The following is a 27,597-nucleotide window of genomic DNA, read 5'->3' as shown; positions in this document are numbered from 1 at the left end:
TATACTGGCTCAGGTGTTGTGCCTGGTGTCTACAGCATGGTGTGCCGATAAGGCAATATAATACCAAATACTGATGTCCCTAATGTCATTATACTGGCTCAGATGTCATGCCTGGTGTCTACAGCATGGTGTGCCGATAAGGCAATATAATACCAAATACTGATGTCCCTAATGTCATTATACTGGCTCAGGTGTCATGCCTGGTGTCTACAGCATGGTGTACCGATAAGGCAATATAATACCAAATACTGATGTCCCTAATGTCATTATACTGACTCAGGTGTCATGCCTGGTGTCTACAGCATGGTGTGCCGATAAGGCAATATAACACCAAATACTGATGTCCCTAATGTCATTATACTGGCTCAGGTGTCATGCCTGGTGTCTACAGCATGGTGCGCCAATAAGGCAATATAATACCAAATACTGATGTCCCTAATGTCATTATACTGGCTCAGGTGTCATGCCTGGTGTCTACAGCATGGTGTCTCAAAAGGCAATATAATACCAAATACTGATGTCGTTAATGTCATTATACTGGCTCAGGTGTCATGCCTGGTGTCTACATCATGGTGTGCCAAAAAAGCAATATAATACCAAATACTGATGTCCCTAATGTCATTATACTGGCCCAGGTGTCATGTCTGGTGTCCACAGCATGGTTTGCCAATAAGGCAATATAATACCAAGCAACAATCTCCCTAATGTCACTGCACTGGCAGAGGCTTCATGTCAGGTATCTACAGCATGTACCTTTGATGATTCTGAAGAAATGCATCATTCACACTCTCATTCAAAAAGAAATGGTAACACTCCCTCCATCCGTCAACTGTGTATCCTACCATTGTGAGACCTGACCATACAAGTCTTTCTATCATCCCAAACTAATTCCTCCCAGCTTTGAAACCTATGTTAAAACACTCTGCTCCCCATCACTCGTTAAGAACAATTTGTCCTTGAGAATGGAATAAACTACCAATCACTCTTCATAGTACAAATTCCGCATCTGTTTTCAATCCAGACTTGAATTACCTTGGAACAATTTAATTAAGGTGTAATTTAGTTCACACATAAAGGTTCATAAGGTTTCTTACGTCTTTTTTGTATTAATGTTTTTTGTTTCCATGTATATCTATATGTGACACACTAAAATATTATCACTGCACACAAATATTCCCTGTGTGCTCCATTAATATTCTACTATCGACGCAACAGAACAAGCTCCCATGAGCTTTATTCCTGTCAGATGTCTTCCACATGTATATCTATGTATTTATTTCATGATTTGCATATACAGGTATGGTGAATAAAATGAAATGAAATGGCGATCCCTTTAGGCAGGAAACACCATCACATATTGATAGCGGACAGAAGCTGAAGCACTTGTTGTCCAGTTTAGTAATGGATTTGAGTTCTCGCTGGCTCCGTCGGCTATGGCCTTGTTCTTGTTGGAGTGTATTGGCATCTGACAAACAATGTGTCAGGCTTCAATCATGCTCTCGAGGGGCCTCCGTGGCTCAGTCGGTTAGCGCGCTAGCGCAGTGTAGTGACCCAGATGCCTCTCACCAATGCGGTCGCTGTGAGTTCAAGAACAGCTCATGCTGGCTTCCTCTCCAGCCGTACGTGGGAAGGTCTGCCAGCAACCTGCGGATGGTCGTGGGTTTCCGCCGGGCTCTGCCCGGTTTCCACCCACCATAATGCTGGCCGCCGTCGTATAAGTGAAATATTCTTGAGTACGGCGTAAAACACCAATCAAAAAAAAAAAAAAAAAAAAAAAAAATCAATCATGCTCTCATCGTTAGGGCATGACGTCAGAATTTTCACTTCCACTAAGGCAATGAGTTTTAAAAATGAAAGAAAACTGGCATTAACAACTAACAAAATCCAAGTCAAAGATGGGGATTGAACTCACACATTTTGTCTCGGCAACTGAAAGACATGTTATTATTACCAAATCACTCCCTGATCTAATAAATAATAGCCTTTTTACTCCTAACACAAATGCTGCATCTAACCTGAGGTTGTAGTTGTATATTCCAAACACTGGCTGTATATGTTAATTTCGCTCTTTAAACTACAGCGTAATAAAAATTACTTCAGTAACAGGAATGGAGTCGCTCACTAGCTGTCAATTACCACTCTTGCATTTATTCATGTATTTATTTATTTTTACGCCGTATTCAAGAATTTTTCACTTAAACAACAGCGGCCAGCATGACGGTGGGAGGAAATCACGCAGAGGCCAGAGAAAACCCCACTACCATCTGCAGGTTTCTGGCAGACCTTCTCACATACCACCGCAAAGAAAGCCAGCGAGTACATTGGTGAGAGGCTTCTGATTTACTGTGCTATTAACACACTCGGCTACACAAGCCTCTCTCCATATTGATGATACACGTATCTACACTTAAGAGTATGGATGTACAGGTTCATATATGTATTGAAGTTCTGGACATTCAAGACAGCCTGTACAGCAATGAAGCACAGAGGAAACCTGTTTGGAAGATGTTCTGCCAGCGTCGGCTGGAGGGGTGGTGCAGCGGAAAGTCACCTTGGATCAATCTGCCATAAAAAAGCTTTCAGTTTGCTACTGTACATTTCCTATGTGTCTACGATTACATTTGACTGATGCCTGTGACGCTACAGTTCTAACTTGTATGCAGGACGCAGAAATAAACAAACCACACAAACTCAAAGCCTGACCACAGTGTCGCCAACAAATACAAATATCCTACTCAACGTTGATTTAATTGAAATCAAGTCGCATTGTTTTTTTTTGTTTTTTTTTTTAACAAAGTAAAAGAGAGTCAATGAAACAAAATCTGCTTTCAATCCTTATTTGTGAGGAATGGCATAAAATTAGTCAATAGACAACACACCCTCCAAATTTGATTCACTGATTTAAACAGTCCTAGGCTCGACTTGCTTGACAATATTTTGAACTCTTTAATACGCGCGATGGCTTGTTCAACATGGACATGATGTTTAGCGATCTTGTTCATTTGAGTCACATCAGAAGCAGACATCTCACTCGTAGATGATGGAGCAATGGGAGGAACATTCAGTTCCAGTCCTAAATTCTGAATTTCTTTTTCTATTGGGAAATCCTTACCTGCCATTATTCCATCTCCTTCCTTCATCACTCCACTTTGCAGCAACTGTTTCAAAATTCGATAGAAGCCACAAAGCTTTACCAAGTCTTTATTTGACATAGAACTGTAGTGAAGCATAGATACAAATGTAATGGCTCCTCTAGGATCCACACCAATGATTCCTTTCAATGTGGTGCAGGTCTTGTCCGAGTAAAACTGACTCTGGCTCTCTGTCCTCACAGTCTGTGGTCTTTGTATTTTGACTTCTGTTACATCAATAATGGACAGAGTGTTTGGAAAGTCCTGCTTAAACTCAGTTGGCATATTTTCAATGATTGTATCCCTGTGAGGCCATATAGATGTGGGCACAGATCCAAACTTATAAAACATGTAATTCATCCAGTCACTGAAAACACCACAGCAGTCTTGTGATGAAGTTCCAAACAATGTTGCCAAATGTCTAAAGTCAAAGTCTTGACGTAACTTCATCAAAACTAACAAAAGCTGGTCCTGAAACGTTAACTCTGATAAACAATTCAGGGGTTTGGAGTGTTGGAAGGGTGCTTCATCACTGGGAATGAGAAACTTACTGAGCTCAAGAAAGCTTTCATAGAGATACCCAGTATAATACTCAAAGTCTTTCAGCTGCAGTGTAGAAAATCGAAAATAATGAACTTTGGTTTCTTCTTTTGCACGCAACTCATGCTGAAGATATTCGACAGCACGTTGTAGGTCTTCTTTTTCTAGACATACTCTAGCTATTTCCTCACGAAGTCTGTCTATCTCCGCCATCATATCAGGCTTTTTGGCACTGTCGCTTAGTTCAAGACTTTCGTCTTTAACAGAAACCTTTCTATTTCCAGCGGCTAACGCGAGGATATCAAACTTACTCAAAATTCCTGAAACACATCAGAAAAGCACATATCATATACAGAAACTATGCAGAGTAAAATGACCGAGAGTACATTTCTTTAGAACGGATGAGTCCCAACTGATGTTTTGATTGGCCACGAGTGACACTCTGATCGTACTAAATGACATTAACTCCAGCCAGAACATCTGAAAGTCAGAGAGCTCAAAACACTTTTTTTTTATACATTTTTTATTCATTTACCATAATAACTGAGGGTCTAATGTCTTCACCCAATAAAATGTTCCACTTTTATACACCATTTGTCCATTAACACAGGCAGATCAATGCAGTGCTTTTCTAGCCACTTACTACAACAGAAAATTCACAAAATTCTGGGGTTTTTTTTTTGGTTTTCTTTTTTTTTAAAAAGATGAAATTTGCATATTTCATGCCGGAGTCAATTTGTACTGTGTCCTGCTGGCAGAGAGCAGCTTGATGCTTTTGTTGTTTTATGACAGTTACACGCAGAGGATGCCTGTCCCTCATCCGACATCTCAGCTCAGGCAAATTAGGTGAAGGTTATAAACTCTGTCCTTATGCTAATATAAACCTTTCCTTGCTAACAAAGCCTAATTAAACTCATGAATATGTCTTACCACTTTGTATTTCGTTTTCGTCCTGCTTCATACTTGTAGTCTCCATTTCTTGTGCTGGCTCCCTTGCTAGGTCTGGTACGGGTACAAGATGATCATAAGGATTATCAGATACTGGATCTGGGTTTTCTACAGTTGGTTTTCCATCTGCAATATGCTGCGGGGAAAAAAAAAAAAACAAGACAAAAATAAACAAAAAAAACACAAAATAAGACATTAAAGTAACGTTGTAATTTTAAAATTCAGTGGGCAACGTTATAATTATGTTATAACCTTTAAGTTCAAGGAAACTGCGTATGTAGAAGTTAAATTAAAATGACAATGTAATGAGTTACATTTTTGATGGACATACAATTATCCTTAAAATACAAATGACCTCCTGTATGGTTGGATTTTGCAACGTAACTTATGTAACCTTTGAAAACATGTGGTCTTAATGAAGTGGAAACAGAGCCATTTACAGTTAAATTAAAATCTTTGAGAAGTTCATGAATATTTGCTCCATCAAGGAATACCTGGTTGAATGAAGAATGGCGGTTTGTAGTAGCAGCCTCAGTTGTAGTGTACTCGGGTAAAGCTACGTCTTGTTGTGTCACCTGAGAAAGCTGCAGGTGATCAGACGAAAGGCTTGTCCTCAACGTATTGGCCATTTTCGATGTGTTATCATTGTCAACCTTTGCAATGCTTGATTGGTGTTCTATAATGCCCTGAATAATAATTCTGTCAACCTTCTGATACACTGTCAGTGCCTGAACAGGCTTGAGGCCAGTTACAGTAATTACTTGATCTGCTCCAAACACGGCTTTTGACAAAATAACAGACCCAGTGGTTCTGATGGAATGGTTTGAATAAACCTTGGATAACTCAGCGGCCACGCTAAGTCTCGTCATGAAAGATGACAGCATTTTTTCACCCACGGCTACATTATAGTACCACACGGGGTCTTCATTCAAAAATTTAACAAAAGGCCGTTGCCACAAGCTGTCACATCCAGGATGAAGTTTCGCCAAATAAGCTTCAAATGACGCTACAGGACAAAATGGCGAACCTACAAAACAAAATCGGTCTTGTACTAGAAAGAATGCAGCATTTGATTATTCTACATAATTCTGCTACAATGATATTCACATATATGCATGTAAATCAATTATTATATACTGGGCATTATAATGTTTCATTTGTGACAGAAAATTCATAATTTTTACTGTATACTGTTTTATTCTCGATGATCTACCTATGCAATTGTTAAACATAATTATACGTATTTTCAACTTGTGAAATACAATCAAAGTGCTCTTTTTGTGTTATTTACAAAACACAATGTTTACGCAAAGTTAATATAATTAAGGGCTTGATCTGTTTATAATAACCATAGGCCCCTACATATTATCAATTTATATGAATTTTTTTTACATTGAGATATATTGTAAATTTGACGACACATGACTCCAGATTCATTAATATTTGTATTCACCTGGGCTTTCGGGCATGACACAAGCGCTCTCCTTTTCACCATGCAGCCCTTGGTGTTTCTTGGTCACAAATTTAAGTCCTGTTTTGGGATCAGTGTCGACGACGAATGTTGACTTGGTCATGGAGCGCATATTTTCTGCTCTACGTCGACACAGATAAAGTCTCACATCAAACTGAACCTTATTGAGGAGACCGGTGGGTGTTTTCGTGGACATATGTGGCGAGCTGTATAACTTGGCCCGGTCATTTTCGCCAATGGGAAGATGGTGTGTTGTATCTCCCAGGCCTGCCTTTCTCAACTCCACCATAGCGGCTTTAAAATTCTTGTTAGCCTCATTAAATGCTGGGTCCTTGATGATGTCGAATGTTTTGTTGTGAGGCGGCGCTTTGAGATAGCGATTTAGTCCATGGCGAATCGCTTCCAGCGATGCAGCCTTGTATTGTTCGCCGTCCGGTTTTCGTGCATCGACGTAAAAATGCGACAACGCTTCACTCAACTCAGCCTCACCAAAACTTTCAAAGTCTGCTGGCTGACATTTTTCAACGAGGTATGCACGCAATATTCGACTGCACTTGCCGTTGGCCTTCACGGTGTTTTTGGCATTAATGTTGATACGTTTTACTTCAATCTCTTCCTCCGTTGTGTCGGCGAATCGCTTTAGCGACGCCATTATTGTTTTTGACAGATGGACAAAGGGAGCTAACTTAATCAACAGACGCATATGCGTGCATCTGCTGATTTTAGTTCAGAATGCCATTAGAGGAATATTTAAGTAAAAATGTACACATGTATCCTTTCAAGGTAAACCCACTAAACAGTGCTAAAGAGACCTATGCAGAGGTGGCAAAAGCTGCAAGCCATTGCCATATACTGCATTTGCCCCCAAAGGTACACTTTTAGAAGAAAAAAAAAATATTAAAGGTCATATTAATTAACGCTGGTGCTGAAACTTACAATTTTATCTTTTCTTGAAGGAAAAGTTTAGGTCTGATACAGTACATATATAAGTATTAATCCTTGTACCATGATATAAGTCACCTTTGATGTTTATTGTCTTTCCATGTGAAGGCTGCAAATACTGTAATCTCACCCACTTCTGTACCAGTCTGCTTTCTGTAGGCCCTACCACTCCATGTCCTCAATGTATGTCGACATGTATCATACTTTTGGCCTTATCAACCATTTAGAACAGTTGTGTAGCTAAGACTGAACTATTCCTAACACTAAAGTACCCTAATTATGGAGGGCAGTCTTTAATTCAAAGAGAAGGCAACTGAAATATCGTAGTTCAAAGTAAGCAAACACATGAATATTTTAACAGTTAAGAGCCCGCCATGTTATCAGTTTTATCCAATCAGATGTGCTATTTCTATAACCAGAGGGCACATCTGTTTCCCCTCAATTTGACTTGTTAACTTGTTAAGGGAAGAGAAAATCTGTAGGCTTACATATATTTAAACATCTGTGTAATATATAGTATAGTTGTGTATAGTATGTAGGCCCTATTTGTTAGAGTACAAGCAGAAATTCGGGTTTACATGACCTAGTTTTGGTAGCCATATTGGAGAAGGCTATGCACACATGCACAATTCAGGTAAATGGGTCCAAGATTTGCCTCCGAACTGAATGATTGACATAGAATTCGTTGTTAACATTAACACAATTTATGTTATATCGAATGATATATTCTGACTGACCTGTTTGTAACTCTTCTTGGTTTCACGGGGCAACAAGAGTAATAATGCTTCTGTGACAACATTGAGGGACCTTGTCTTCATTTCACCCGCAAAACTCGCAAAACAGCAGTAAAGCTGACACCACATTTATAAAATACGACAGTGATCCGTTTCACACCTACATGGAAGAAGCCTGCACAATACCTGGAATAAAACACCACCAACCGTTTAATGAAAATTTGGCATTCTGACTTACATGTATGTGCAGTATTTTTCTACTCAAACTTCATCAATGGATGAAAACAATATAATCTTTTATTAATTATCTATATACAGCTATGTCTGAATAAAGAAGGTCAGTATGAAAATGCAATGTTATTAATAGTGTTACTTAGATAATAAAGACAAGATATGCCTCATGTGGGATGATCAGTCAGTGAGATTGTGTGTCCAGATCCAGGTTCTGCATGTATGCTGGTTTGTCAAGTACATTGGTGGTTTCTCCTTCAGGCTCAGGCTGGTTTCTTCTGGTTCTGACTGGTTTCTTGTCTATAGACTTTGACATTTGTCACCCAAGCTCCGATTCCATGGTTTCCTCTATGACCAGATCGACTGGCTTCTTGCAGACTTTGACTTACTGATTTCTCCTCTAGGCTCTGGCTGGTTTTCCCAGGCTCTGACTCATTTTTTCCAGACTCAGACTGGGTTCTCCTCTAGGCTCTGATATGTTTCCTTTAGGATGTGACTGGTTTCTCATCCAGGCTCTGATCGATTTGTTAATTCTGTCAGGCTAGCTCTGCCTGCATGCATGCATGGTTTCTCCTCAAGACATTGACTGGTTTTGCTGGCAGTTTCTGATGGGGGTTTTCCAGACTGACTGGTTTCTCTAGCTGGCAGACTTTGGCTGATTTCTCCTCTATGTTTTAGACTGCATTTTCCTCCATGATCTGGCTGGTTTTCTCCAGCCTTTTAATTGACTATTTTTTCTGGCCCTGATTGGTTTCTACTCCAGACTGTGTTATTTTCTCCAGGCTTAGACTGCTTTCTCCTCCAGGCTCAGAATGTTTTCTCCTCATGCAAGGCCCAGATTGTTTTCTCTTCCAGGCTCAGACTTTTTTTTTCTCCAGGCTGAGATTTTTTCTCCTTCAGACAGATTGTTTTCTCCTTCAGGCTCAGATTGTTTTTCTCCTCCAGGATGTTTCCTTTAATCTGTGACTCGGTTATTCCTCCAAGTTTAGGGTGGTTTCCCTCCTGGCTCAGACAGTTTTGACTGCATGGTTTCTCCTCCTGGCTCTAATTGGTTCCACCTTCAAGTTAATTGGCTTGTTTCCCCCCCTGGCTCAGACTGGTTCCACCTTCAAGTTTTGGTTTGTTTCTCCTCCTGGCTCCGATTGGTTCCTCCTCCAAGTTTTGGCTGCATGGTCCCTTCTCCTGGCTCCGACTGGTTCCTCATCCAATTTTTGGCTGTATGATTTCTCCTCCTGGCTCAGACTGGTTCAACCTTCTAGTTTTGGCTTGTTTCTCCTCCTGGCTCAGATTGGTTCCTCCTCCAAGTTTGGGCTGCATGGTTTCTCTTCCTGGCTCCGACTGGTTTCTCATCCAAGTTTTGGCTGCATGGTTTCTCCTCCTGGCTCCGACTGGTTCCTCCTCCAAGTTTTGGCTGCATGGTTTCTCCTCCTGGTTCAGACTGGTTCCTCCTCCAAGTTTTGGCTGCATGGTTCCTCCTCCTGGCACAGACTGGTTCCTCCTCCAAGTTTTGGTTGCATGGTTCCTCCTCCTGGCACAGACTGGTTCCTCCTCCAAGTTTTGGTTGCATGGTTTCTCCTCCTGGCTCAGACTGGTTCCTCCTCCAAGTTTTGGCTGGTTTCTCTTCTGGGTTCTGATGTGTTTCCTTCAATCCTTTACTCGCTCCTCCTCCGAGTTTTGGCCCTGGTTTCTCCTTTAATTATAGGCTCTAACTGGTTTCATCTACGTATAAACTATGATTCATGTCTACTGTGCGTCATAGGAGACATCTTCATCCAGTTTGTGATTTAACACCAAATATATATATATTAATGTCTTTTGGTGATGTAGGCTACCTCCAAATATACTAAATATTGGCACGTATACTAATACTGGTATATTATATACTGGAGATGTCTGAAATAATAGGTTTTCTACCTTCCCCACGGTACCCTCCTCAATACAATAAAGTGCATTTTAATCAACAGCCTATTATGTGTCATTACCCCATTTAGGCAAACCGTTAATTTCTGAAGCGTAAGATCGCATCCCTAACGTTACAGTACAGGCATAGTGCTGAAGACATGTAAGACGGAGTTAAAACAGGGTCATAACCTAGTTTTACACCTTATGTCGATTCTGATATTTAAAGGCCGGTGGTTTTCAGGGGGAAAAGGCGGATGTGATCATTGCGAAATCAAGTAGCGGAAGATCTGCGGACAAAGTTTTCGAAGATTGTGTCAAGACAGTAGTGACATATACCGTTAACATGGCGAGCATTAGCCCAGTGACCATAGTGTCATGGAATGAATTCATGGCGGATCCAACTCTGATGTACAACTTGTTTACAAGGAATCCGAGGTCGGGCCAGTTTCAGTTTGATCCTGCTCGCGTCAATGTAATGGCAAGTTCCACTTCCAGGTAAGAAAAACACCAAGAACACACAAACACACACACAAGATAACGAGAAATGAAGAAAAAAGTTTTACCCAGAACTGAAAGACAGCGTGTATATAAAATTGTAGTTTTGATGTGTTATGCTGGATACTAACCGCAGTGGTAACTTATCTTCGGTATCAAAGGCCGTCTTATCCTGTGTTTCTCGGCCAATGGATATTCGATAGTGGAGTTGGAAGGGGATTCCCCTCAGGACAACGGCCATGAAAAGGAACAAATAAGAACTTGTATCTCTCTAACGTGGAAGATATTTCCTGTACTGTAATAGATTTAAGCAATAGCCTAGGGCAGATTAAAGTTGTGAACTTCCCCAATGAAGGACGAGGTGATAAATAGCTTTGTAGCAAATTGGACATACTGGAAGGACATTACTTCCACTTCTTGAACTGTTCACACAGGAGGCCTACTGTATAGTTTACAAGGCCGGGGTATTTCTGGTTCAGGTCGTAGCCGCCAGAGGGGCTGTGCTGGTATGGGTAATTCTGACCCCTATTAAATGTTTACAAAGTTACAATAGGATCGTGTACAACTGGATTCATGCTCAATTCTGACACAAATGGAAATAAATCTAAGCACCACTGAGGCTGATCTAAGCATTCGTGTGTCGCTGGATCTTATCCTTCAGTTTTGTTGTGGTGGCTTCTAAGATGGGCACAGTGCTGACCTAGTTATTGCGGAAGTCAGAGAAAGCACCTCGGCGTAAACAGGGCCTTTCAATGTATTTTATAAAAGAAAACAGAAAAAAACATTCCTTGTATGAGAGAAAGACAAAGGGCAAAATTTAAATTCTTCAGTTCTAATAAATTCAGAGAAAAAAAATATCATTACGTAGGATTTAATTAATTTTAAGCATTGTCTGATGAGATGACGTCTTCTCATTCCCATAAATCTTTGCCATCCCTAAATAATTTTTCACTGACTTTGATATTTGTTATTTAGCAACTGCATGCTGACTAAACGCTAACATGAACGACAAAAAATGTATTTGTATAATTTGAAAAAGTAGGCCTAAGGTCTACTGGGAGATGAATGCCGTTTGGAGCTGAGACGGTATGCTGCTGGCTGACATAATTTGTGATGCCGTCGTTGAGTATTATACGACTTGTAAATCAACTGATTTTACGTCTGTGGTGGTTTGTAACTGATACAGACCTGTCCCACAACACTGCGTGAAATGGCCCTTCGGCTACAGTAGTTCTGTGTTATATATCACTTCATGGAGTCAGTGAATTAATATTTTTGTATGATAGGTATTTGGGACCAACTTTTGGTATTTATCGTTGTTACATAATAGCATAGGCCACACAATCTGATAGCAATGTTTTTTATTGGGGAAAATTCTTAAGAAGTCTGTCTCGATTGACACCAGCCATTTCTGCGGTGTTGTCATTTTGTTGTACATGTTATTCGGTGAAAAAGCTTGTAGAAAATGTGAAAAATCACATTAAAATAATAAAGCATGATATTTTTTAGAAAGCTTGAGTATCCTGCTTTTGATGGAAATATGTTTTAACCAGGTGCTGTTTTGCCCTTAAAGTGTACAATGTGTACTGTGGACAGAGTTAAGCACGTTTCCTCATACAGAAGGGCTTATTTATGTGATCCAGAAAAAGTAAGAAATTTGTTAATGAATTTAAACAAAATTTTAACAATGTACAATGAGCAGAATGAGCATTTCAGAGTGTTCTGAGTTCACAATGATTTGGACAATGTGGGGACTCTCGCAAACCAACGGGGCCAAAAGGCATGATTTTACAGAAGTTACTAGACAGAATATAAGTAACATCTTGCATAATTGGGCCTGTCGGCTTAAAAGACATCATTATCAACTACTGTAAATCACATCGCCTAAACCTGCGTGAACTTCGGAGGCCTTTTGAAATGTGGATTCAGCTTATGAGACCATGTTGTCATAGTTCTAACTTGCCCTTACTGCAAGCTCTGAGGCTGTGGGCCATAGCCAAGTGGTTAACAAGATTTTTTTGACTTGGGCAAGGTGTGAGTTCAAAACTGGCCATGGGCAGGGAATTTGTGGACTCTCTTGCTCTCATACACCTCGTAGGGACACAAGTTAAATATATACCGTCACATGTTTATACTTGAGTACATGTCTGTGTTGTCAGAGATGCTGTCTGTTTTATTTTCTTTACCATGGACGGGTAAATAGCTTTGCACATTTACTGTTCAGAAAATGTTACCCTTGAATAGTCATGAACATCTTTGCCATGCAGTCATGAGCATCTTTGCCATGCAGTCATGAGCATCTTTGCCAGGCACTCATGAGCATCTTTGCCAGGCAGTCCCGAGGATGTTAGCTATGCGATCATGAAGATCTTTGCCAGGTAGTCATGAGCATGTTAGGCATGGGGCGCGAGCATCTTAGCCATGCAGTCATGAGTGTTAAAGCCTCGCGGTCATGAACATCAAAACTATGTTGTCATGAGCATCTTAGGCATGTGGCCATGAACATCTTAGCCATGCAGTCATGAGCATTTTAACCATGCAGTCATGAACATCAAAGCCATGCAGTCATGAACATCAAATCCATGCAGTCATGAGCATATTAGCCGAGTTGTCATGGTTTGCTTCCCCAACCCTGAAATACATGTATGTCCACACTGTATGGCTGGTCAGTGATCATTGATTTATTTATTAATTAGCTTATCCTACATATCGTACACAAGATTTTTGTTGCTTATATGACAGAGGTCAGGGTTATGAGTGGGGCATACCAGACTGCCCAGAGTAATCAAGGCCAGGCAACTATTACTAATTATAGGATGTACATTCAGTGCACAAGATCAAGGCTTACATGTACATGTACGTCATATTGGTGAAATGCAATCTCAGGTGATATTCATCAGATTTTCAGATATGTTCTGATATATTTCTTTTAAGATTATTTAAGTGTTTTTTTTTTCCACTTTCGTTCAGGACTTTAAAGGTGGAAACTATGGAGGAGCTATTAACGTGGGAGCGAGATTTGCTGTCCAAACCTCTGTTGCTGGATATGATGGCTGTTCATTCCAAGACAGATAACTACGTGTATGTCAGGGTCACAACGCGCTGGAGGGGTAAGGTCACATCAAGCACTGCTACTGCTGCCAAGTTCAAAACAACATAGATTTAGTTTAGAATTTGTGTGGCTGTTTTTCTTTCTTGTGGACTGTCAAACCTTTTTTCAATTTAATAATGGTGTCTTAGACTTGTAAGTTTTCCAGACAAATTTTTTTAAAGTTTAGTCGTAGTTGGAGGAATATTGTGAATGAAAAGATCTTTGAAAATCAAAGTATGCATCATTTAAAAAAAACATTCAAAACTATGCATAAATATACATGTAGTTTCATGTATTTTTTTTTAAGTTTTTGGGAAGAGAGCTAAAGGAGAAGAAGCATAGAAATGATGCTAAAATCAGATGAAAGAACGTCAAAACTTATTTGCAAATATGATCTTCAATATTTTTGGGGATTTTTTTTTCAAAGGAAAAGGGTCTGTGGACCAACTTTTGCTATTTGTCGTTGTTGCATAGTAATGTTCTAAATAAGGGTGTGATACTTGCCTGATAAATTTATTTGAATGTAGATTTGTTTTTTATATCAAAACATATGCATTTAACCTAAATTATGATAATATTTATGAACATATTAAAAACATAAATATGATCTAAATTAGGTTTAATTATTATCAAGTGTCTTTTCTCCTTAAGGAAAAATCTGAAAAAATATTGAAGACCACATTTAGGAATAACTTTTCGTGCTCTTTCATCTGAACATTATGTCATTTTTATGTTTTCTTTTTTTTATGTTTGAATTCAAATGTGGGCTTTATAGACCATACCATCAGAGTTTAGGAACTCTGGCGGCACAGAAAGTTTTTCCAACTATCGTTACAACATTGAATTTTGGAATGAGTCTCTTTACCAAAGAATAAAATATTACTGAAATAATGTTCTCAAAAATTCCTTTCTTCTGATGAACATTGGGAAAAAAAAAGATGATGTGACGTCAGAATTCCTCGATACAGTCAATATGGTTGATAAAGCCCACCATAGAATTCAGATATATGAATGCCTTTCAACACAACAACAAATCTAAAAAAAAGTAAATGAAAGTATTTTTATATTTTGTTTTCAGTTCTCTGTATGATGAACCTTACTTCATATTTTAGCATTTTTTGCTTTAATCAAAAATGGTGTGTAAAAGACCCAGTGTCCTTCTTTTGTGTTCTCTGTCAGCAGTTTTGCAGCCAGAGGCAATTCGCCTTCTGTTGGCCATTTCACTTTCTGTTAGATGCAACACAAAGGATGCAGTTCATTTCATAACTTTCAAGATGCTTGTTTGGGCCATTGCAGGCTGTTAATAGTGCTCCTGAGCAAACAAAAACGTTAGTTTGTACATACATGTTGTTGTTCAAGTGGTGATAAATTCTACTTAATGGATAGTATTTTATGTTCTTTCATCTGCTACATCCATGATTAGTTTTGTTGAATATACCAAGTGAAATCTGTCCAGAGTTGTTCAGGGTGTTTTTAGATACTGTATACCAAATTAAATTTTCCGTAGTTGTTCAGAGTTTCAAGAGGGATGTGATTTACTGTATACCGAATGAAATCTGTTCTTAGTTGTTCAGATTTTCATGAGAGATGTGATTTTCCGTATGCCAAATGAAATCTGTTCTTAGTTGTTCAGAGTTTCATGAGAGATGTGATTTTCTGTATACCGAATGAAATCTGTTCTTACTTGTTCAGAGTTTCATGAGAGATGTGATTTTCTGTATGCCAAATGAAATCTGTTCTTAGTTGTTCAGAGTTTCATGAGAGATGTGATTTTCTATATGCCAAATGAAATCTGTTCTTAGTTGTTCAGAGTTTCATGAGAGATGTGATTTTCTGTATGCCAAATGAAATCTGTTCTTAGTTGTTCAGAGTTTCATGAGAGATGTGATTTTCTATATGCCAAATGAAATCTGTTCTTAGTTGTTCAGAGTTTCATGAGAGATGTGATTTTCTGTATGCCAAATGAAATCTGTTCTTAGTTGTTCAGAGTTTCATGAGAGATGTGATTTTCTGTATACCAAATGAAATCTATCCACATTTCTTCAGGGAGTCATGAAGGATGTGATTTAGTGTATATCAAATGAAATCTGTCTACAGTTGATGTGTAAATGGCAGTTTGGCTTTGTCCAGGTCATTTTGCTGTGTTACTGAATCCTCTTAACCCGGCTGTTCGAAGACCCATGGAAGAAGAATTCCGTAAAGCCAGAGAACACATGTCCAACGGCGACAAATTTTGCTTGGAGGTAAACACTATTGCCATTGATTGTTGTAAAGCTGTTCCTATAGCCCAAACTGCACTGCCTTACGTGGTAAGGCGTGCAGCAACCTGTGGATGGTCATAGGTTTCCCCAGGGCTTTTCCCAGTTTCTGCCCACTATAATGCTAGTCGCTGTTGTATAAGTGAAATATTCTTACGGCGTAAAAAAACCAAATAAATAAATAAATGAATCAGACAGCATTGTGGGAAAACATCAAGCCAACCTTAAGAAAAGTCTTGTTGAGAATCACCCAACCCTGTTAGATAAAATATTGTGAGTAATTTAATTTAATTCTCACTAATGAAAATCATTCAGGTTTTAAAAGTAAATATTTTCAATCAAAACCGCAATAAAAACTTTTATTGTAGAGCCCTTTAATGGAAGGTTGATCTAAGACATCATCCTCTTTACCTAGTGATGCACCGGCCCAGTCCAAAGCATGCTTCCATTGTGCTTGGTGCCTGGGTGACAGTAGCCTAGCCTTACATGTACATGTGCTTCCCTTGTTCTTGGTGTCTGGGTGACAGTAAGCAGTGGACACCTAGCCTTACACGTACATGTGCTTGCCTTGTTCTCTGTGCCTGAGTGACAGTAAGCAGTGGACACCTAGCCCCTTACGTGTACATGTGCTTCCTTTGTTCTTTGTGCCTGGGTGACAGTAAGCAGTGGACACCTAGCCCCTTACGTGTACATGTGCTTCCTTTGTTCTTTGTGCCTGGGTGACAGTAAACAGTGGACACCTAGCCTTACATGTACATGTGCTTGCCTTGTTCTGGGTGCCTGGGTGACAGCAGTGGACACCTAGCCTTACACATACATGTGCTACCCTTGTTCTCTGTGCCTGGGTGACAGTAAGCAGTGGACACCTAGCCTTACATGTACATGTACTTGCCTTGTTCTGGGTGCCTGGGTGACAGCAGTGGACACCTAGCCTTACATGTACATGTACTACTTTTGTACTACAGTAAACAGTGGACACCTAGCCTTACATGTAGATGTGCTTGCCTTGTTCTGGGTGCCTAGGTGACAGTAAGCAGTGGACACCTAGCCTTACATGTACATGTACTAGCCTTGTTCTGGGTGCCTGGGTGACAGTAAGTGGTGGACACCTAGCCTTACATGTACATGTGCTACCCTTGTTCTGGGTGCCTGGGTGACAGTAAGCAGTGGACACCTAGCCTTACATGTACATGTACTACCCTTGTACTACAGTAAACAGTGGACACCTAGCCTTACATGTAGATGTGCTTGCCTTGTTCTGGGTGCCTGGGTGACAGTAAGCAGTGGACACCTAGCCTTACATGTACATGTACTAGCCTTGTTCGGGGTGCCTGGGTGACAGTAAGCAGTGGACACCTAACCATATATGTACATGTGCTACCCTTGTTCTGGGTGCTTGGGTGACAGTAAGCAGTGGACACCTAGCCTTACATGTACATGTACTACCCTTGTTCTCTGTGCCTCGGTGACAGTAAACAGTCAACACCTAGCCTTACATGTACGTGTACTACCCTTGTTCTCTGTGCCTGTGTGACAGTAAACAGTCAACACCTAGCCTTACATGTACATGTGCTACCCTTGTTCTCTGTGCCTGGGTGACAGTAAGCAGTGGACACCTAGCCTTACATGTACATGTGCTGCCCTTGTTCTCTGTGCCTGGGTGATAGTAAGCAGTGGACACCTAGCCTTACATGTACATGTACTACCCTTGTTTTGGGTGCTTGGGTGACAGTAAACAGTGGACGCCTAGCCTTACATGTACATGTGCTTGCCTTGTTCTGGGTGCCTGGGTGACAGTAAAGAGTCGACACCTAGCCTTATATGTACATGTGCTACCCTTGTTCTCTGTGCCTCGGTGACGGTTAACAGTCAACACCTAGCCTTACATGTACATGTGCTACCCTTGTTCTCTGTGCCTGGGTGATAGTAAGCAGTGGACACCTAGCCTTACATGTACATGTACTACCCTTGTTTTGGGCGCTTGGGTGACAGTAAACAGTGGACACCTATCCTTACATGTACATGTGCTTGCCTCGTTCTGGGTGCCTGGGTGACAGTAAAGAGTCGACACCTAGCCTTATATGTACATGTGCTACCCTTGTTCTCTGTGCCTGGGTGACAGTAAGCAGTGGACACCTAGCCTTACATGAACATGTGCTTCCATTGTTCTTGGTGCCTGGGTGACAGTAAGCAGAGGACACCTAGCCTTACATATACATGTGCTAAACTTGTTCTCTGTGCCTGGGTGATAGTAAGCAGTGGACACCTAGCCTTACATGTACATGTACTACCCTTGTTTTGGGTGCTTGGGTGACAGTAAACAGTGGACGCCTAGCCTTACATGTACATGTGCTTGCCTTGTTCTGGGTGCCTGGGTGACAATAAGCAGTGGACACCTAGCCTTACATGTATTTGTGCTACCCTTGTTCTCTGTGCCTGGGTGACAGAAAACAGTCAACACCTAGCCTTACATGTACATGTGCTTCCATTGTTCTGGGTGCCTGGGTGACAGTAAGCAGTGGAAACCTAGCCTTACATGTACATGTACTACCCTTGTACTACAGTAAACAGTGGACACCTATCCTTACATGTACATGTGCTACCCTTGTTCTGGGTGCCTGGGTGATAGTAAGCAGTCAACACCTAGCCTTACATGTACATGTGCTACCCTTGTTCTGGGTGCCTGGGTGATAGTAAGCAGTGGACACCTAGCCTTACATGTACATGTGCTACCCTTGTTCTCTGTGCCTGGGTGACAGAAAACAGTCAACACCTAGCCTTACATGTACATGTGCTTCCATTGTTCTGGGTGCCTGGGTGACAGTAAGCAGTGCTTACGTGCACATGATATCATATGTCCCATGTGAACAGTTTTAATAGTTTTCTCCGGGCATACCAGTTTTCTCAATGCTTAATGAGTAACCACTAATGTATAGGAAGTGAAAAGTTCTTGGTTATGGTACTTTTATGGTAAAAAATCAGTTGGGGTATGTAATGCAATCACAAAATGTGCACTTTGACACTTATCCTGATTATTTAAACTTTGTTGCATGCCTGTTGTTGCTGTTACAGTTTGACCTCGGACCTTGTATAGAGAATTGGTATGCAGAAATGCTGGATGGAGCTCAAGGGTGCTACACTTCAACAAAGAGTTCACAGGCCCGCTTCTACATTACCAACTCGTCCAAGTACCAGCACTGTTTTGATTGCAATGCCATCTGGTGTGTTTTGTGCCTTCCCTGTTGGATTCTCTCTGCACCCTGTTATATGGTAAGTAGCGAAGGAGGTTAAAGGTGGAGAAAACATAAAAATGACACAAAGTTCAGATGAAAGAGTACGAAAGGTTATTCCTAAATGTGGTCTTCAATATATTTTTCCTTATTTCTTTCCCTAAGGAGAAAAAGACACTTTAAAGTGATTTTTGTATGGTGGGTATTTAGGACCACCTTTACGTATTTATAGTTTTTGTTTAATAATTTCATAAATGAGGACGTAACACAGGTTTAATAAATATTTTTACACTACAATTTGTTCTTTTCAGCTAACAAATGTATTAAACCTCAATTTGGATCATATTTATATTTTTAATATGTTCATAAATATTATCATAATTTATGTTAAATGCATATGTTTAGATATAAACAATAAATTTACATTTAAATAAATTTATTAGACAAGCATCACATCCTTATTTAGAACATTATTATCCACAACAATAAATACCAAAATTGGTCCCAAATCTCCACCATACAAAAATATTTTCAAATACCCCTTTCTGTCGAAAAAAGGAAGATCATATTTGCAAATAAGTTTTGACGCTCTTTCATCTGATTTTGATCCTTTTCATGTTTTTTTACTCCTTTAAAGTTGATGGAATAACAGTGGTAGATGTTAGTGTAGAGTGGCCTTCCTTGGCATGCTTGGTACAGGTGTCACACTGTGTGTATTCAGAATAGCAATTTCACGTGCTTGTGGCTAAACGAGAAACACCTGCTCTTTGTGAAAACTGGGGCAAGAAAATCTAAAGGAAAGCTATATTTGTAGGAAAAAATACACCCAACAAAGCTTATCTAAGAGACACACAATGGACTAATCCATTTTGCCTGGAAAAGAGCTGCGGTTTTATCTGTGCTCCACAGGGATTCTTTTGACCTATAAACTTAACTGCCAATGTACAAATGTACATGTAAGTAAAATATATACAATCACATATATATATTTGAGTATGGCATAAAGCTCAATCACAGAAGTAAAACAGATGCCCCCGTTGTTTTCAATGTTTCATCATGGACAGTAATTAACTTGGCTCATTTACTGTCCAGAAAATATTAGCCTGTCTTTTATTTTCTCAGTGTTATTGTTCAAACACTGAGATCTTTATAACATTATTTCCGGTGTAAACAGTAAATGTATTATTCATTTATTCATTTCGTTGGTGTTTTGCGCCGTACTCAAGAATATTTCATTTATATGACAAGGAAGGAAACCAGGCAGAGCATTGGGGAATGATGGTTTCTTCTTTATTTATTTGATGGGAGTTTTACGCCCTACTCAAGAACATTATGGTGGTAGGAAACTGGGCAGAGTAAATTATGTGTGGCTCTGTGATTATTTTCTCAGACACACCGAGCCTGCACGGTGAAGGATGAGTCTCTGATCTTCAATCTTCCAATCATTATGCGCACTCCTCTGGCAAGAAACCTTGTGGTGGAGCTAATTCCAGGTGAGAAACGTAGGAATTGTGTGTGTGATGTACAATCCCATTCAGGGAAATTATGTCCATTCCACCCAAGAAGATTATGTCCATCCCACACTTCATGTCCATCTCAAGCAAGAGGGATTATGTCCATCCCACACAAGAAGATTATGTTCATCCCACCCAGGAAGATTATGTCCATCCCACACAACAAGATCATGTCCATCCTACACAACAAGATCATGTCCATCTCACACAAGAAGATCATGTTCATCCCACACAACAAGATCATGTCCATCCCACACAACAAGATCATGTCCATCTCACACAACAAGATCATGTCCATCTCACACAAGAAGATTATGTCCATCCCACACAACAAGATTATGTCCATCCCACACAAGATCATGTCCATCCCACACAACAAGATCATGTCCATCTCACACAAGAAGATTATGTCCATCTCACACAAGATCATGTCCATCCCAAACAAGATCATGTCCATCCCACACAACAAGATCATGTCCATCTCACACAACAAGATCATGTCCATCCCACACAACAAGATCATGTCCATCTCACACAAGAAGATTATGTCCATCTCACACATCAAGATCATGTCCATCCCAAACAAGAAGATCATGACCATCCCACACAACAAGATCATGTCCATCTCACACAAGAAGATTATGTCCATCCCACACAACAAGATCATGTCCATCCCAAACAAGAAGATCATGTCCATCCCACACAACAAGATCATGTCCATCCCACACAAGATCATGTCCATCTCACACAAGAAGATTATGTCCATCCCACACAAGATCATGTCCATCCTACACAACAAGATCATGTCCATCTCACACAAGAAGATCATGTTCATCCCACACAACAAGATCATGTCCATCCCACACAACAAGATCATGTCCATCTCACACAAGATCATGTCCATCTCACACAAGAAGATTATGTCCATCCCACACAACAAGATTATGTCCATCCCACACAAGATCATGTCCATCCCAAACAAGAAGATCATGTCCATCCCACACAACAAGATCATGTCCATCCCACACAACAAGATCATGTCCATCCCACACAACAAGATCATGTCCATCTCACACAAGAAGATTATGTCCATCTCACACAAGATAATGTCCATCCCAAACAAGAAGATCATGTCCATCCCACACAACAAGATCATGTCCATCCCACACAACAAGATCATGTCCATCCCACACAAGATCATGTCCATCTCACACAACAAGATTATGTCCATCTCACACAACAAGATCATGTCCATCCCAAACAAGAAGATCATGTCCATCCCATCCCACACAACAAGATCATGTCCATCCCACACAAGAAGATTATGTCCATCCTACACAACAAGATCATGTCCATCCCACACAAGAAGATCATGTCCATCCCACACAAGAAGATTATGTTCATCCCACCCAGGAAGATTATGTCCATCTCACACAAGAAGATCATGTCCATCCCACACAAGAAGATCATGTCCATCCCACACAACAAGATCATGTCCATCCCACACAACAAGATCATGTCCATCTCACACAAGAAGATTATGTCCATCCCACACAACAAGATCATGTCCATCTCACACAAGAAGATTATGTCCATCCCACACAACAAGATCATGTCCATCCCACACAACAAGATCATGTCCATCTCACACAAGAAGATTATGTCCATCCCACACAACAAGATTATGTCCATCCCACACAACAAGATTATGTCCATCCCACACAACAAGATCATGTCCATCTCACACAAGAAGATTATGTCCATCTCACACAAGAAGATCATGTCCATGCTATACAAGAAGATTATGTCCATCCCAAACAAGAAGATCTTGTCCATCCCAGATTTTTGTAGCAATTATTAATGGGCTTACACAGATAAGTGGACTTCATGTCTCCACAACATACATGTACATACACATTTTTATGGTAATTATTAAGGAGCTTGGGCCGCTAAGTGCATTTTGTGAAACTGGTGTTGACATTATTATTACTGTAATTCTTCAACCTTTTCACATGTTTGCAAGGTGTTTATTCAGGCATATTCTGAAGGCATTATTCTGTGTATTCTGTCTCCAAAATAAAATTAAAAGTGTGCATGAGTTGAACTGGAAGTTGCTCTTTCATATGCGAAAAGGTTGAGGAATTAGGGTATGTCTCTGTTGAATACTTGAATTCATGAAACACCATTGTCTTATTTCCTCAGGGTTTATCTCCATGATGATTCATGATTTACAGAACAAATGCACTGAGACTTAAGTTTTGTATGTTACTCCAGAGCGAGATCAGCAGAGAATGGCCGCCAATAGGCAGCTAGTGCAGAACCGTGCCACCCATGACCAACACATGACAGTTCCTCAGGTGGTAGCTCCGGAGAGACAGGGCCACCCTTCCACAGCCCATCACAATTACCCAGTGGGAACCCCAGCTGCCCCACCCCCGTACTCCCCACCAGGCTACAATACACCACCGGGCTATGCTACACAGCCAGGTAAGGATTAGAGAAAGTATCAGACTGTCATGAAACAAGGATATTAAATTGGCCAATGCAGAGATTTCATGTTATGCTGCATGAAGTATGTATATTGAACACATGCTTTATGTATCAAAAGAGTTTCATGAATCCAATTTATTTCATAATTAGACTGTAAAGTTTTAGAAATGAATTGTTTTCTTTGATAGATAAGGTGTGTTCTCAATCTGTAAAACATTGAAGACAAATGTTAATTTCCAGACGAAGACACTTTTCCTTACCATCTTGAAATTGTTTAGCTAACAACCTGCAAATGGTCGTGGGTTTCCCCTTTGGTTTCCACCCACCATAATGCTGGTCGTCGTGGTATAAGTGAAATATTCTTGAGTACGGCGTAAAGCAAAAAACAAATAAGTTTATTAAAACTGTTTGTGCATTTGATGTTTTCAAAGTTACCAGTTAGTTATTATTCCTTGCTTCAGAGAAAGCAAAGGATATTAATTTAGGCCTGTTGGTCTGCCTGTTCATCGTCCGTTCATAGGTCATTGTAGTTTCAACTAAATAACTGTACTAAAATATTGTGTGGGAAGGTCAGCCAGCATCAGGCGGATGGTCATAGGATTGTCCCGAGCTCTACCCGGATAACTTTCACAGTAATGCTTGCTGTGGTTGTATAAGTGAAATATTCTCGAGTACGGCACAAAACACCAATCAGATAAATAATTAAGTAAAACATTGCCCAATTGTGTACGCTTTATGTAACAAAACATCAAGTTAGACAACCACCTTGATGCGTGCATAAGTTATTTAACATGTTTAATGAATTGTGGCCCTCATGGAGCCAGTGGTTTCTGTGCAATACCTGTTTCAAATATTGCCTAATTCTAACAAAAGTGCTCTGATTAATTTCTGACTTTTACATGTTCAAAAACTAGCTTGCTGCATGCATAACTTTTGCATAGATAACTTGAGGTGTACATTTCCTGACTGCATGTTTCTCATGTTTTTTTTTCTAGGTACTGTGACAAACCAACCCTATGCTCTGCCGCCTCCACCTGCCGTGTGGAGGGGCCCCACACCTCCGGGGCAGGCTCTGCCTCAGTCCCAAGGTCAGACGACTGCCCCACCCGCCGGCCAGCCGCCCCCTGACTACCAGCCATGTGCACCACCTCCGTCAGCCCCCAGGGTGTAGAGACTAAGGGTCTGGGGCATATCTGTATACAGTTCATGTATGAGGTTGTGTATAGTGTACATGTTGCTTTCATTGTTTGACTATGGAAAGGCATTTTTTAAAAATCACAGTTGTTTTATATGATCTGAGATGTAAGAATGTTGAGAGCTGGAACATTTTGAATAAAGAGATGAATTCAAAAGGGATACCTATAACTTTTTTAATAACTTGCCAGTATATGGTAAATGACTGTAACCAAGTTGCACACTTTGCCTGATTCTCGAAGCTCTACTAGTGTATGGACCAAAATTGATATTTAATGACATTTATTTCTATAAATGCACTGTTGGCAGGCAAAACTTTAGGTCATTTACATAGTAGATTTACAATGTATATTTAATAGTTGGGTTGCGAGAAAGATCTATTAAATAGGGCATTGTGGGCAGTAGAACTGTACCTGTGGTAAAGTAGATGTCACAGAGGGGAACTTTTTTGGGGGACATATCTGTGTAAATAATGAAAATGGTGATTCGTATATATTGCATTATTTTTGTACTCACAGTTAAATACGTAATGGCTTTGAGCTAGAATGCTTGTTGTGTAACATGGAAACATACAATGCTGTAAAACAGATTGAATATGCATATTCAGAACTACAATATAGTGAACACGATGGAGCTAGCCAAACGAACCCATGTAGCTTTTGTGTCTCACAAGTTATTATTTTAAAGATTCAAAATTGCTTCCAATCTTCAATGTAGGTGACGCCCAAAAGATTTATCGCGCTGAAATCATCGTACATTGACTTTGTGTTATTACTGAACAAAGTTGTCAAAATTATAATACTAATTACTACTGATATGATGTTAGTTTTTTTTTTTTTTTTGTGGTGTTTTTTTTTTTACCAGTCTCCAGATTTTGCTGGTAACTTGCATGTACTGATAAATGATGAATCTCTTGTTTTGTGTTGTGTTCTTTATGACCTGTGGCAGGCTTTATTGGCCATTGTTACCATTTCTGTCTGAGGAGAATCCAGATTACAATCAGCAATGTTAAACCCTTTGTCTTGTGACACATGTTTTCTTAGAAAGGTCTCAAATACATACTCATTGTTACTCTCTATGCTCACTTTACATCACTAACACCACTAGACAAGCTTGACCTTTGGGGCGTGAGCGACATACATAGGATGTTCAAGGTTAACCTGGCCTGAATGTTGCTGTCCTGTAGTATATATATGCTGTGATTAACTCATCTATCTCTTTCTGTCTGTCTGTTATCCTTGTTGCCTGCGTATCTTATCAGTGCAACTTCTTGAGACCAACAGTTTTTATTTGATTAAGTGCAGACTGTGAAGTGCTATGGTTTCCACCTAGAGGTGAGCTTTTTTTGTTTTTTTTGTTTTTTTTTTGTTTTTTTGTGTCATTCCATGAATTATTATTTTCCGAGTTGGCGTTGTTTGGACGTGGAATCTGGATTTAAAAAACAAGCCATCCAAAAACAATCAACCTAAATGTCAATGCAACTCCTTGTATAACTTTCGACAGATTTTGCAGATATTTCTGTAGATGTAAATGTGATGTTTTGGTAGCTTATGCTGAAGCACTTACCAAGCTGTTGCTGTTTGAACATGGAATCTGAACTGTACAAAACCTGAAATTTGTTAACACAGTGTCTCAGGCAGCTATCAACTGGTTACAGAAATTCGTTCAAATCGACCAGTTGATGAATAGTGCTTTGGTTGCTGTTCTTAATAATGCACATTAGGGATTGAAGACATGCGACAAAATGGCTGCAATGCAGAGACTGAACAAATACCTTCCAGTGAGAAGTCTTTGTTGACTGAGTGTTAAAATGGGTTGTGTCATAAGTGCACTGGCCCTTGGCTAGAGAATTTGCAGGTTTGAATCCAATAAAAGCTGGTTTGTTGTTCATATCTTAAACCTCACCCTGACCAAGACCAAAAGTTTGCAGTCTATTTTGCACAGCCTGGTAGCAAGTTGTGCCTTGCCTTTAGTTAGTTGTAAGTTACAACTATATATGTTACAAGTGACAACTGATTGGCTGCCAGTTAGTCACAGCTTGGTTAAAGCTTGGTTACAGCTTGGTTACAGCTTAATTTTGAACAAGATCAAAACATAAGTAATTGACTAACAAATTTCTCCAAGGTATAAACACACAGATTAGTGTGTGGGAACACTTCTCTGCAGATTTCTTTTGTTTCGTTTCGGTTCATGTGTATTGTCAAGGTCTTGTGAATATTGGAGTGTGCAAGGTGAGGTGGATTGGAACCTCTGACCTAATGTGTCAATGGTTGATCACTTGTGGGTAGAACAGTACCAATCTGTTCATGACTCATCTGTTAGAATTCATGTGTATGGGAAAGATCTTGTGAATGTTAGCATGTTTAACGCGAGGAGGATTTGAACCTCTGACCTCTTGGGTCAGTGGCTGATCAGTTGTGGGTGGAACAATGCTTTGCCAGAATTACCCACCAGTACATATATTTCTGAGGAAATATATGTAATGCTAGTGTTTATAAATTTTATGATGAAAAATTTTTAAATCTTCAGATAAACTCTGTATTTGATTATTTTGATGGACAGTTTACATGTAGATCCCTTAATACGCTGTAGGACAGTGTAGATGCTATGAGGTACCCTAAATGACCATGAATTTCGTCCATGACTAACTTGCCCATTTTTTTTCATTGTAAGAGTTCTATTGATTTTGGAAAGGTGTTTTGAGAGTTGCTTGGAACATGGGATGATATTGCACTGGAAAATTATGAATTTCAACCAGTTGTGCCAAAATCAGAAGGAATCAAATGTGATGTTACCTTTCATCATCATCTTCTCATTTTTTTTTCTATCCTGAAATTGATTTCATTTTGAGGAACCCATTTCTATTCAATTTTATTCTTTTCCCATTGGAAAATCATTGTAACCCTGCCAGTGGAATTTTTCTGCTGCCTGTTGATCATTTTTTTTTCTGAATATAACTGGGAATGGTTTTATTTGAAAGTTTTCTCATAAATGGAAGTAAGCCTTGTGAAATCGTGATAAATGTAATGTATCAGATTAAGTTTACCGTAATGTATATATCCTAAACCAGATAGTTTTTGTAAGTGAAAATTTCTTCAGCATGGTATTAAGCTCCAGTAAGGTGAATAATTGCCATTAAATATATTATTGTTAGTATCTTGATGTGAATAGCTGACTTTTCTGGAAGAATTTTCTGTTTTTCAGCATGTGGAAAAGTCTGCATGTGATATTATTCTCTGCATTTATGACTTCTTGTACATGTTAGCACAGATCTTAACTTATCAAATATGTTGAAAATGGGAATTGATGATACATACACATATGTTTTAATCATAGTGATTGATTTTTGAATGTCCTTCACACAATCCTTATTTTAAAGGGATATTTTGTTTTCAAGATGTAAAACCATGAAGATGCAATACTCAC

General features: G+C 39.6%; 3 protein-coding genes across 3 annotated transcripts; 2 read left to right on the top strand and 1 right to left on the bottom strand.

The window, feature by feature from the left end:
- Positions 1 to 2,796: 2,796 nt before the first annotated feature.
- Positions 2,797 to 6,742, bottom strand: LOC135476498 (uncharacterized). The gene is made up of 4 exons (XM_064756533.1): positions 6,073 to 6,742; positions 5,114 to 5,646; positions 4,602 to 4,755; positions 2,797 to 3,991 (listed from the first exon to the last, which is right to left on the bottom strand). The coding sequence occupies exons 1-4, from the start codon at positions 6,740 to 6,742 to the stop codon at positions 2,829 to 2,831; spliced, it is 2,520 nt and encodes an 839-aa protein (XP_064612603.1). The 3' UTR covers positions 2,797 to 2,828.
- A 3,418-nt stretch (positions 6,743 to 10,160) lies between these two features.
- LOC135476180 (uncharacterized) lies at positions 10,161 to 25,006 on the top strand. Its single transcript, XM_064756114.1, has 7 exons — positions 10,161 to 10,394; positions 13,365 to 13,504; positions 15,616 to 15,728; positions 18,816 to 19,013; positions 20,364 to 20,466; positions 22,762 to 22,974; positions 23,973 to 25,006. Exons 1-7 carry the CDS (start codon positions 10,243 to 10,245, stop codon positions 24,146 to 24,148), a joined length of 1,095 nt encoding a protein of 364 aa, XP_064612184.1. The 5' UTR covers positions 10,161 to 10,242; the 3' UTR covers positions 24,149 to 25,006.
- Positions 20,586 to 22,348, top strand: LOC135476313 (chaoptin-like). Its single transcript, XM_064756302.1, has 2 exons — positions 20,586 to 21,760; positions 21,901 to 22,348. The coding sequence occupies exons 1-2, from the start codon at positions 20,586 to 20,588 to the stop codon at positions 22,346 to 22,348; spliced, it is 1,623 nt and encodes a 540-aa protein (XP_064612372.1).
- Positions 25,007 to 27,597: the final 2,591 nt, after the last annotated feature.

This window comes from Liolophura sinensis, chromosome 10 (genome assembly GCF_032854445.1).
Source record: "Liolophura sinensis isolate JHLJ2023 chromosome 10, CUHK_Ljap_v2, whole genome shotgun sequence".
NCBI lineage: Eukaryota > Metazoa > Mollusca > Polyplacophora > Chitonida > Chitonidae > Liolophura > Liolophura sinensis.
Note: the sequence above shows the minus strand (reverse complement) of the source record. Positions and strands in the feature narration are given on the sequence as shown.